The sequence below is a fragment of the Capra hircus genome, chromosome 1 (genome assembly GCF_001704415.2).
Source record: "Capra hircus breed San Clemente chromosome 1, ASM170441v1, whole genome shotgun sequence".
In the NCBI taxonomy this organism is placed as follows: Eukaryota; Metazoa; Chordata; class Mammalia; order Artiodactyla; family Bovidae; genus Capra; species Capra hircus.
Genome location: NC_030808.1, coordinates 81991746 through 82005113, shown reverse-complemented (window position 1 = coordinate 82005113; position 13368 = coordinate 81991746). Strand labels below are relative to the sequence as shown.

At 36.6% G+C, this 13368-nt stretch overlaps 1 protein-coding gene across 3 annotated transcripts in view; it reads left to right on the top strand.

Moving 5' to 3' along the window:
* The window catches only part of VPS8 (VPS8, CORVET complex subunit), a 297839-nt gene that overhangs the window by 87794 nt on the left and 196677 nt on the right, over positions 1-13368 (top strand). For all 3 annotated transcript variants that reach the window (XM_018047043.1, XM_018047049.1, XM_005675177.3), the window contains 2 exons: positions 2777-2823; positions 8806-9028. In XM_018047043.1, coding sequence (XP_017902532.1) covers positions 2777-2823; positions 8806-9028 — 270 coding nt within the window. The remainder of the gene's footprint in view (positions 1-2776; positions 2824-8805; positions 9029-13368) is intronic.

Sequence of the window (13368 nt, the reverse complement as noted above, 5' to 3'; positions counted from 1 at the left end):
GTCATCTACCCATCACTCAGACTAGGAACTTAGCAGTTTCATAGACTCCTTAAGCCTTCCTGCCCACAACCAGCCTGTCACCAGCCTCTGTAGTTTTCCTTTATAGTTACTGATTCTATCTGCCGTTTTTTATGCCTCCTCTCACTACCCCTCTTGTTAATCTCCTGTTTCCATCTTGGACTGTAATGGCCACCTATCTTCAGTCTTGGTTTTTCACATCCTCCCTTTATAGAATCAGCAGAATGATTTGTCTGCACGTATTAATCTGGTGGTTTCACTCTCCGTTATCCCTGTAGTTTATCCTTAGTACTTAATACTAGGCTAGGCACTCAATTCCTTATTTAGGCCTTTAATAATTCTGAATATACTTTAATAATTCTACCTAGTAATTATAATATTTGAAGTTTTATGGGTCTCCCCCTGTTTGTATTTTCTGCTGCCATTTGCTTATGGCACATTATTTCATGAAGTGCTTTTATTTATTTATTTTTTAAAATTTAAATTTATTTATTTTAATTGGTGGCTAATTACTTTACAGTATTGTATTGGTTTTGCCATACATCAACATGAATCCGCCACGGGTGTACACGTGTTCCCCATCCTGAACCCCCCTCCCACCTCCCTCCCTGTACCATCCCTCTGGGTCATCCCAGTGCACCAGCCCCAAGCATCCTGTATCCTGCATTGAACCTGGACTGGCGATTCGTTTCTTATATGATATTATACATGTTTCAATGCCATTCTCCCAAATCATCCTACCCTCTCCCTCTCCCACAGAGTCTATACATCTGTGTCTCTTTTGCTGTCCCGCATACAGGGTTATTGTTACCATCTTTCTAAATTCCATATATATGTGTTAGTATACTGTATTGGTGTTTTTCTTTCTGGCTTACTTCACTCTGTATAATTGGCTCCAGTTTCATCCACCTCATTAGAACTGATTCAAATGTAGGTGCTTTTAAAATTTTTTATTTTGAGCACATCTTTAGTGGGACTTTTTCAGGTCTTATTTTGCCTGTGTCAAATACTGTTTCTGGAATTTTCTTTTTTCAAGTGCCCAAGGAGTATCCTTTTTCCAGGATCACCTTTTATGTTTATTTCTTGGGTGATAGAGATGTTCATTACTAGGGAGATAGTGTAAATTCAAGTCCCAAGTCCACCTGTAGGCAGGATCTTGATTATAAATTTTCAGAGTACAGATTTATCCCTACCGAGTCCAGGCATCCAGGCAGAGACAGACAGTGTTTCTTGTGATCTTTCTATGCCTATAGGCAGTCCCTGTCACCCCCACCGCCGCAATTTCCTTTCACTAAGGAGGCATCTTTTAAGAATCCTGGTTTTAGGAGGGTCTTTGTTTCACTTCTTTATGTTGCAAGAATCAAGGCCTCAGCTTGTTTCTGACATTAAAACCCAAGCTCTTATATGAATAACAGATTTATAAGACAGTCTGAGTGACAGCTCAGGTGTTACTGTTTTGGTTTGCAGTTCCCTTTTCACTTTTAAACCCTGGGTATTGCCCCTATTTGGGGGCAGGGGGAGCTCAACTATGTATTTTAAAGAGTGTTTATTAAATTTCCCCAATGTTTCGAAGAAGTTTTTAAAATTTTGTTTTCTCCTGGAGATTATTCATCTCACTCTGTATTCTCACTCAGGGTTTAGACTTAATACAGCTCTAACACGTTTCAAATCTATGGTTTTAGTTTCTGTTTTTGAAGAACCTAAGTAAGGTTCTAATGTAGTTAGGAGGAATATTGGTAACTAAAGGAAGCAGGATGGTGGTGCAAGAATAGCCTTTCAGAATCGTAGGTCCTTCTTGCGCTTATTTCTCTCTCAGATAATAAGGATTCCTTAGTTTTTGTTCTTTTTGTCAAAAGATTGTTAAGTATGTGGTATTCTCTTCTTCACATAGTGTCTCCTCTCTTCTGATAGGATATTCTTCTGCGCATAACCTAAGCCTTCCAGGATGTTTAAAGGAAACCATTGCTCCTCAGCTAACAGAAAATGAAAGAGCACTGCTGAAATGTTAATGCTTGAGTACTTGACAAGTTCTAGTCATAATAAGCTACTGCTCCTTCCTCAAACGGTTTCTCTTTAAAAAGGCCAAAATTATGGGTTGCCATTTGCTTGCTGTGAGTCTATACATGATGAATTTAAAAAAATCAAAATATTTTGAAACTGAGAAATTAAATCAACCTTAAAATAGCTGGTTTGGAGGATTGTGGCAAAATATGGACAACTTTAATCACCCGAGCCACCAGTGGGACCAACTAACTGTATTATATTATTAATTTGATCTATTTCTTTCCTTGTAGATTTTCTTTACAAAAGTGTGAGATAATTACATATTTTCAATGTTGTTATAATGTTGTATGCTGTTTATTAATGTATAATATCTACATAATATTTTATTTAAATAGCAAATTAACTGTTTTCCCATGTTGTATATTTAATTTCAATGTCTCTTCCCCTCTGCCTCCTTCTCCCCTTTCTTTTATTATAGAGCTGTAGAGAATACCTTAATACATTATTTTTTTTTTCTTCTTAAATGTATTTAGGATATATTTCCAGACAGAACTACTGGGTAAAAGTGTTTTCACATATTTAAGGCTTTTGACGCAGAATGCCAAATTGCTTCCCAAAAGTGTAGTGCCAAGTTACATTCTCCCAACAGTTTAACAGTATCTGAAACAGACTACTTTTATTATGTGTTGTGTCTATCCAGGGGGCCATTGGACAGAGATGTGGTTCTGATGCTTGCTTTATTGTTTCTCTACAGGATATGGTACCCGTCATAGTTGATTACTGCCTTTTGCTACAGCGGAAGTGAGTATACATTGCCTGTCAGATTCAATTATTTTGAATCCTAGTTCCCTCTTGCTTATATTGTAATATACTGCTATGAATTGACTGAATGGTTTTTTAAAACAATGAATTTACAGAAATTTGATTCTTTAAAAATTTTCAGTCCATTTACCAAATAAAACTAACTTGTCCAATATAGATGCTGTTGGGTATATCATCTGTAAATTTATGTGGCAGAATAGTGGAAATGAAGAACATAGCAAAAGAACAATACTACTTAAAGATCTTAAAAGTGTATGATTCATGCACTATATATATATCTATATATAGAGAGAGCATATATATATATATGCTTTTTTATGAATCATCACTAAAACACAGTATTTCATACCATTCAAAAAAAGGCAGGCTTTATTGTGTTTCCACAGTGTTGGTTTTTGGAGCCTCTTTGTTTAAAAGAAATCAGTGTAAATAAACTCTTGATTAGATTCTGTTTATTTAAATAATAACTGTATAAATTAACCAGCCTGTGCTATTTCATAATTCTTCAGATTTATAATAATAGTTAGCGTCCTATATTCCAGATTTTGTTCTAAGTACTTTTCCATTAATTTGTCTATCTTTTATAACAAATTATTTAAATTTTATAATAGTGAGGTAGGTATCAATTTAACTTTAATAATAATGAGGTAGGTATCATTATTATCTTCATTTTACACATGAGTTTCCAGAAGCAGTGTGTGATTAAGTAACTTGCAAAGCTTACTCATGTCTCTTTTGAGGAGCAAAGGTAGGGTTCTCATGCAGGCGGTCTGGCTCCTGGGCTTTGCTCTTAACGTCAGCTTGCGCTGCCTCTTCGGTAGTGGAGGACGCCTCTGAGGATCCAGGGCAGGCACTCCCCAAACCCTGTGCAGTGCTGTCTTGACTCATGGATTGATGTCTGTTCAGGCTGCCTAAATCATACACGGTTGGATCATACTAGAAAGGATCAGTGAAGGTTATCAAGAAGACAGTTATTTGCTGTGGCAGACCTTCAGTTAAGTCACAAAGGGCTCTAGCTTCTGTTTACTTAGGGCTCATTCATTCCAATGTTTTAGCTATAACATTAAATGTAATTATCCAGTGAGGTATATTGTATTCACGGTCGGGGGATTGTTGAGAACGTTGTTTTACATTATACATTATATTGTATTTACATTTGCATTATATTGTCTTCTTTGTAAAGACCCATGGAAGATATTTCTCTTATATCTAGTGGGGTGTTGTTTGGTTCTGTTTATATCTTCAGTGTACACTGGCCAGTGTTAGGATTGATGCTCTTGCTGCCTTCAGACAGTCTCTGAATTTGTCATTATCGCATCATCAAAGCTGAGTTCTTCACATTTTTTAATTGTTAAATTGATAGTTCAGAAAGTGAATTTGCTAATTTTCTCTGTCAATTTGAAATTATGAATGATAAACTCCAAATAGAATCTTTAATATGAGTATTAAAAGTTATATAGAAGACCTTTTTGATGGCCCTCTTATTCAGAATGGATTTTTTCTGCTACACTCTCTGTAGGGAGCTAAGTTTGAAGTAATAAACATCTGTTTTGAAATTAGCCCTTCCAAGAAACAAAGTCCGCACCCTGAAGAGTAATGCCTAAGTACAGAGAGAAACACAAGAGCCAAAAACTTTTTTTGTATGTACTTTTCTTTCTCCCTCTTTCTCTGATGCTCTAATAAATATTCTCCCAGGATGATGAGAAGATGTCTTAGAATTTTGTTTTATTTTTATTTGAAGTTAGAGATGCAGATAGGAGTTGGCTGAGTTATATTTTTCTTGCTTCTTTATTATAGCCTCTTACTGGTTAAAAAAGAAGCATAGTTTTGCCATTAATCTTACCAGCCCTGCATGCTGCAGTTTGTCACAGGAGTGCCTTATTTGTCAACTTTTATGCTTTGGTTACTGAATTTTTAGCTCTTTAATTCTCCTCCCCCAGACTTCTTGTGCTGAGCTGAAATATATAATTATCTTTCCTAGCTTGTTGTTTTTAACAACCTATTACAGAGTGCAAGGGCTAGCAAATATGACATTTTCCTTAAATTCATTAGAGTTACTTTGTTACTCTTATTTTATCTTTCTTATAGTAAAGCTTCATTAATCTCAGTTTCTTTTACTTGGCTAGTAGTTGGTAATCACAAAAATGTAATGGACTATTGATTTAAAATGAAACTAACATGAAAAATACTCCAATAAATGCAAAGGGGAAAATGATGCAAAAATTACATTTGTGGCTATGAGAAAAAAATTAATGGATACAGACCCCCCCGTTATTACAAATACTGTTTATTGAAAAGCAGCATGAAGCAAACCTAGAGCCTATTATACAAAGTGAAGTAAGTGAGAAATACAAATACCATATATTAATGCGTATATATGGAATCTAGAAAGATTGTACTGATGAACATACCTACAGGGCAGCAGTGGAGATGCAGACATAGAGAACAGACTTTTGGATGCAGTAGGGAAGAGAGAAGGTAGGATGATTTGAGAGTGTAGCACTGAAGCATGCTTGCCATATGTGAAGTATATGGCCGGTGAGAATTTGCTATATGATACAGGGAACCCAAAGCTGGTGCTCTGTGACAACCCAGAGGGATGGGATGGGGAGGGAGGTTTAAGAGGGAGGGGACACATGTATACCTGTTGTTGATTCATGTTGCTATATGACAGAAACCATTACAATATTGTAAAGTAATTATTTTCCATTAAAAATAAAATAAAAGCCTATTGAGACTTCTCTGATGGTCCAGTGGCTAAGACTCTGCACTCTCAGTGCAGGGGGCCCAGGTTTGATCCCTGGTTGAGGAGCTAAATCTCACATGCTGCAACTAAGACCTAGCACAGCAAAATAAATAATAAAAATAAATCAATAAAATAAAAGACTGTTAAAAAAAGAAAGCAATGTGGGGTTCTCTGCAGTTGTAGCCAGTCCGTTTATCATTTGTTCCCTTCCAGGACTTCAGGTGAGGCAAGTCCCCATCCCATTACTTTCAGAATCTACTCTGTCCTTTTTGTGGAACTTGTCATAAAAGACCACATCTGTGGATGAACCATCTACCACTTTTCACAGCTGATGTGAGGCACATATGTAAAATTACACATTTAGCAAATAAGTAATCAATCAATCCTAACAGATAAATAGAATTAGCACAGTTATTTAAAAAAAGAGAGAATTAAAGAATCAGTGAATTATATACGTCAGTACATTGTATGCATAGAAACACAGATTGCCAGTCATCAGAGAACTGAAAACAGTGATATTGTTTAATTTATAATTAAATTATATGGGGAAAAAAACTAAAGACAATTGTCCGTTGACACTGTTGAAATTATACATTGCTGATGGCTATGTGGATTGGTGCTGGACGCTTTTTGGAGATAATTTAGTTTTTCAAAAATTTATTTTTAATTGATGAAACATTGCTTTACAATTTTGTGTTGATTTCTGCTATACAACAACACGAATCAGCCTTAATTATATATAAGTAAAATATCCCCCTCCTCCCTTCCCTCCCCTCTCCCATCCCACCCCTCTGTGTCACCACAGAGTGGCAGGCTGGGCTCCCTGTATTATTTAGCAACTTCTCATTATCTGTTTTACACATGATAGTCTATGTATGTCAGTGCTATTTCCTCAATTTGCCCCACTCTCACCTTCCCCCACCTTCCTGTGTCAACAGGTCTGTTCTCTACTAAGTTCATCAGTGTATTATTTTTCTAGATTCCATATATGTGGGTGTGTGTGTTAATATACAATACTTGTTTTTCTCTTTCTGACTCACTTCACTCTATATAAGAAACTCTAGGTTCATCCACCTCTCTACAACTGACTCAAATTCATTCCTTTGTATGGCTGAGTAATACTCCATTGTTTAACTGTACCACAACTTCATTATCCATTCATCTGTTGATGGACATCTAGGTTGCTTCCGTGTCCTGGCTATTGAAGATGTTGCCGCAATGATCATTGGGGTTTATGTGTCTTTTTGAATTGTGGTTTTCTTAGGGTATATGCCCAGTAGTGGCACTGCTGGGTCATATGGTAGATTTATTCTTAGTTTCTAAAGGAATCGTCATACTGTTTTCCTTAATGACTGTATCCGTTTACATTCCCAAAAGCAGTGCAGGAGGGTTCCCTTTTCTCCACATACTCTCCAGCATTTATTTGTAAATTTTTTGATGATGGCTGTTCTGACTGGTGTGAGTTGATACCTCATTGTAGTTTTGGTTTGCGTTTCTCTAATAATGAGCAGTATTGAGCATCTTTTCATGTGTTTATTGGCCATCTTTATGTCTTCTTTGGAGAAATGTCTGTTTATTGGTCTTCTGCCCTTAATTTGATGGGGTTGTTTGTTTTTCTGATACTGAGCTATATGAGCTACTTATATATTTTGGAGATTAACTCTTTATCAGTTGCTTCATTTGCAATTATTTTTTCCCTTTCTGAGGGTTGTCTTTACACCTTGTTTATAGTTTCCTTTGCTGTGCAAAAGCTTTTAGGTTTTTTTAGGTCCCATTTGTCTGTTTTGGTTTTTATTTTCATTAATATAGTAGGTGGGTCGGAGAGAATCTTGCTGTGATTTAGGTCAAAGTGTGTACAGCCTATGTTTTCCTCTAAGAGCTTTATAGTTTCTGGCCTTACATTTAAGTTTTTAATCCATTTTGAGTTTATTTTTGTGTATGGTGTTAGAAGTATTCAAATTTCATTCTTTTACACTTTGTCCAGTTTTCCTAGCACCATTTAAATGCCACACTTTTTTTTTTTTGGTATCTTTTGACTTTAAATAAATTTCTAAAAGTAGAATGACTAAGGAATTATTAATAAGTACCCCAAATGGGAAGACTACATAAGGAGATGTTCATTGTGGCCTTACTCGTAATAGTGAAATAGTAGAAATAAGTGTTATCCTACAGGAATAGCTAAATAAATTCTGATGTTTCGGCATATTGACACATAAGTTAGACAGAATGACAATTTTAAAGAGTGACTAGAAACTTAGAATAATGCTTATCATATAATTGCATGAAAACAAAATTCAGATTATATCAATGATGAATATAACTCTAAAATTTAATTTCTGGGGATTTCCCTGGTGGGTCAGTGGTTAAGACTTCACATTCCAGTGCAGAGGATGCATGTTCACTTCCTGATCAGGGAGCTGAGATCGCACATACCTCTTGGCCAAAAATCCAATAATAAATAAAAAAAAATAAAAAACAGAAGCAATATTGTAATAAACTCAATAAAGACTTTAAAAATGGTCCACATAAAAAAATCTTAAAAAAAAAAAGTAAAGTTATTTTTTGCAGAAGAAATGCAAAATAAATAAAACAGTTGAGTGTGGCAGCATTTGATTAATTACATTTTTTTTTGTTTCTGCAATAAGAGTTTTCAGCCATGTTTTTAAAATATTGAACATTTTCTTTTTCCTTTTCCTCAATTATCACTACCTAAACTCTTTGGGAAGCAAGGGGCAAGAACTAGATAAAGAAGCAAATTGGCTATGCAGATCAGATGGGAAGATTTAGATACCAGGAAAGAGGAAAGGATAAATTGAGAATAGTCCACTTAATTTTTTTCTATTTAATCACAGTCTCTGTACTACCTGCTCTTGTATTGGTATTGTTTTTAAGAAGCAGTGTGTCGTAAGGGATTCAGCACAGAGTTTAGACCCGAAGACTGATTCAAATTCTGACTCCATCCCCTTGTTAGCTAACTGACTTCCAGCAAATTATTTAACTTACTCAGCGCTTCTTATCTGTACAAAGTATTGGGAAAATTAATTAGGATAGTATATATAATAGATTTTTCTAAACATAAAGCTCTATGCAAATATTGTTGCTATTTTTAATAAACTTGGATGTTGAAATAGGAGAAAGATGAGATATACTTAGTAGACTGAATTTAATGGATGGTTGGAATGTTCCTAAAAGTATTTTTCCCCATTCTGTTACAGGGATCTTTTATTTAGCCAGGTGTATGACAAACTAAGTGAGAATTCAGTGGCCAAAGGAGTGTTTCTGGAGTGCCTTGAACCATATATTTTAAGTGATAAATTGGTGGGGATCACACCCCAGGTAATGAAAGACTTGATTGTTCATTTCCAAGATAAAAAGTTAATGGAAAATGTGGAAGCCCTCATTGTACATATGGATATCACCAGCCTAGATATTCAGCAGGTGAGTTTATAGGCAGTCTACTAAATTATGGAATAGACATCATTCCTTTATTGATCATATTTATCTGATTTTATTAGGCCTCACTCTATCAACCCCAATTATTTTTGAGGACTTTTGGTAATAAGAGGTCTCATAAACTTGTATTTATCAGTATATTTCTTTGAAGTGTTCTTTATTGAGAGCTAGATAAGAAAATCCTGCAAGCCTTTGGTTTCTTTGACAGCCCCCAGACCTCTTAGCATAGAGTTTATATTTGGTAGTTGCTCAATAAATAATTATTGGCTGATCCTCCTTCATCAGTTTGTTCACTACTGTAGTTTTCATCCTGCAAATGAATTTCAACTATAAGTACTTTCACATGAATAATAGAATATTTTTACTCTAGAGAGTATGAAGCCATTTTTTTGAAAAGTTAGTTTATATGTCCAGAGTTGATAATTTTCATACTTTGTTTTGAAATACAGAGCATAGTATAAGAAGCAAATTTTCAGACATTTTAGCTTGATCAGCCAACCTGCTTTTAGTATATCTGAGCTCTCCGAAACAAGTTTTAAGTCCTTAATTGAGGAGCAAGTATGTATCTGACCTAAGACACTTCACTAACTCTTCATTTAACTCTTCAGTTTCACATTTGTCCAATTATGAGCAAAGGCACAAAGATACCAGGGGGCTGAGCCCTATGATCTAAAATATGAGTGACTTACAAAGTTAGAGGGACCAATAGGTTTTTTTTTTTTTTTTTTTAAATGTGAAAAATCACATGGAAATGAAGGGTTTGAAAAATGATTATTGTTTTCTTCCTGGAAGATCTGTATGAATGCCTGTGAGTTTGCAAAAACCAGTTCCTCTTCTGTATATGCCTTTCTGTCATGTGGGCAAGTTGGCATAATCTTCACACCTGACATTAGGTCCATTGATTTGAGAGCATGTTATCTTTCCAGCTTTATTTACCTGTCACTGATATAAGAGAAATTTCTAATTTCTTCTCCTTCCAACATTTTTAGCTTTTCTCTGAAACTGGGTTAATATATCTATTCTTTTTCGTGTTAAAAAAGCAGTTTAAACAATCTCCCCCTCAGATTCCTTTCTCTCTGTATCAAACCTTCCCCTTCTTGCTCTTGCCTTACCACCATATCTCATTTCCCCCTTGCAGCCAGATTCCTTCCTTACCCCACTCTTTCTCTCCTTTCTTTCCCACACTTTGAAAGTATTTTCTAGATTGCTTCTTCCATTTCATTCACATCCTAATAATTCTTCAACTTTGCTTTCACTAGTCTGTAATGACCTCCATGTCCACTATATCAAATGGTATTTCCCAAATTCCTTCAATAGCATTTATTCATTAATTCAAGAAGAATTTGTTGAATGACAGGCTCTGAGTATGCTTTCATGAACCTAGTGGACAAGGCTCATAAGGCTTACATTAGCAAAAAAAAAAAAAAAAAGTTTGACAGTAAAAGACAAGTAAACAAACCAAAAATATCCGAAACAAGTCTTCTGTTAAAAACCAAACAGGCAATAGGTAAAGAGAGAATGAGAGACTGTCTTAGATTATTATAGAAAACTTTCTTGAGAAAGTAGCATTGAGTCTGATTGATTCTGGAATCTGAATGGCAAGAGGAATCAGTAATGCAAAGATCTTGTAGGAGAAGATTGTTATGGGTAAAAGCAACAGCTGATGCAAAAAAGCAAAAGAAAAAAAGATATGCCTTCGGTATTAACATGCTTAGTCACTCACTCATGTCTGACTCTTTATGACCCTATGCACTGTAGTCCACCAGGCTCCTCTGTCCATAGGATTCTCCAGGCAAGAATACTGAAGTGGGTTGCCATGCCCTCCTTCAGGGGATCTTTCTGACCTAGGAATTGAACCCAAGTCTCCTGTGTCTCCTACACTGTGGTCAGATTCTTTATCATTGAGCCACAGGGGAAGCCCTTCGGTGTTAAAGTTACAAATGAAAGAAAAACTTGATTGAAAAATAGAGGTAGCCCTTTCAGGGCAGGGTACAGATTTTTCTGTTTTATTCTGAATGTTAAGTGAACTCATCAAATGATTTTATTTATTTATTTATTTATTTTTTCTTTAAACAAATTTTTATTTTTGTATCTTTTTAAAACACCAAAAACATTTCATATTGGGGTATAGCCAATTAAGATTACACTGATTGCTTATGGGTAGCAGAATGGAAAATCCCATGGACAGAGGAGCCTGGTAGGCTGCAGTCTATGGGGTCGCTAAGAGTCGGACGACTGAGCGACTTCACTTTCACTTTTCACTTTCATGCACTGGAGAAGGAAATGGCAACCCACTCCAGTGTTCTTGCCTGGAGAATCCCAGGGACGGGGGAGCCTGGTGGGCTGCCGTCTCTGGGGTCGCACAGAGTCGGACATGACTGAGTGACTTAGCAGCAGCAGCAGAATGAGAGATGGGTACCAAATAGAGAAGAAGCAAGGAAATTGGTTAAGAGCTAGTCAAAAGGAGGTATACTGGCCAGAGATGGTAGTGGTGAGGTGAAGAGAGATGGCTTGACTTTGGGTATGTTTTGGGGGTAGAACTCATTTTCTGATGAATCAGACCTGAAGGTGTGGAAGGAGAGAATTTAAGACTCTTGCCTAATATTTTGGCTTGAGAAGCAATGTGGATAGTAATTCCTTTAAGAAGATTGGAAGACTGGGATAGGTCTGAGTGTAGGAGACAAAATCAGGAGGTATATTTTACAGTTTTATTTTGAGATACTACTTGACATAGACATTTAGGTGAAGATATCAAGTCAGTGGTTGAATATGTGGGTCAGAGAGGAGGTTCAGTTCAGTTCAGTCGCTCAGTCGTGTCCGACTCTTTGTGACCCCATGAATCGCAGCACGCCAGGCCTCTCTGCCCATCACCAACTCCCGGAGTTCACTCAGACTCAAGTCCTTCGAGTCAGTGATGCCATCCAGTCATCTCATTCTCTGTCGTCCCCTTCTCCTCCTGCTCCCAATCCCTCCCAGCATCATTCTTTTTCAATGAGTCAACTCTTCTCATGAGGTGGCCAAAGTACTAGAGTTTCAGCTTTAGCATCATTCCTTAAAAAGAAATCCCAGGGCTGATCTCCTTCAGAATGGACTGGTTGGATCTTGCAGTCCAAGGAACTCTCAAGAGTCTTCTCCACCACCACAGTTAAAAAGCATCAATTCTTTGGCTCAGCCTTCTTCACAGTCCAACTCTCACATCCATACATGACTACTGGAAAAACCATAGCCTTGACTAGACAGACCTTTGTTGGCAAAGTAATGTCTCTGCTTTTGAATATGCTATCTAGGTTGGTCATAACTTCTCAGAAGAAATAGAGTAGCCATCATGGTCAACAAAAGAGTCCAAAATGCAGTACTTGGATGCAATCTCAAAAATGACAGAATGATCTCTGTTCGTCTCCAAGACAAACCATTCAATATCACAGTTATCCAAGTCTATGCCCCAACCAGTAACACTGAAGAAACTGAAGTTGAACGGTTTTATGAAGACCTACAAGATCTTGTAGAACTAACACCCAAAAAAGATGTCCTTTTCATTATAGGGGATTGGAATGTAAAAGTAGGAAGTCAAGAAACACCTGGAGTAACAGGCAAATTTGGCCTTGGAATGCGGAATGAAGCAGGGCAAAGACTAATAGAGTTTTGCCAAGAAAATGCACTGGTCATAGCAAACACCCTGTTCCAACAACACAAGAGAAGACTCTATGGACATCACCAGATGGTCAACACCAAAATCAGATTGATTATATTCTTTGCAGCCAAAGATGGAGAAGCTTTATACAGTCAACAAAAACAAGATCAGGAGCTGACTGTGGCTCAGATCATGAACTCCTTATTGCCAAATTCAGACGCAAATTGAAGAAAGTAGGGAAAACCGCTAGACCACTCACATATGACCTAAATCAAATCCCTTATGATGATACAGTGGAAGTGAGAAATAGATTTAAGGGCCTAGATCTGATAGATAGAGTGCCTGATGAACTATGGAATGAGGTTCGTGACATTGTACAGGAGACAGGGATCAAGACCATCCCCATGGAAAAGAAATGCAAAAAAGCAAAATGGCTGTCTGGGGAGGCCATACAAATACATGTGAAAGAAGAGAAGCGAAAAGCAAAGGAGAAAAGGAAAGATATAAGCATCTGAATGCAGAGTTCCAAAGAATAGCAACGAGAGATAAGAAAGCCTTCTTAGGCTATCAGTGCAAAGAAATAGAGGAAAAGAACAGAATGGGAAAGACTAGAGATCTCTTCAAGAAAATTAGAGATACCAAGGGAACATATCATGCAAAGATGGGCTCAATAAAGGACAGAAATGGTATGGAC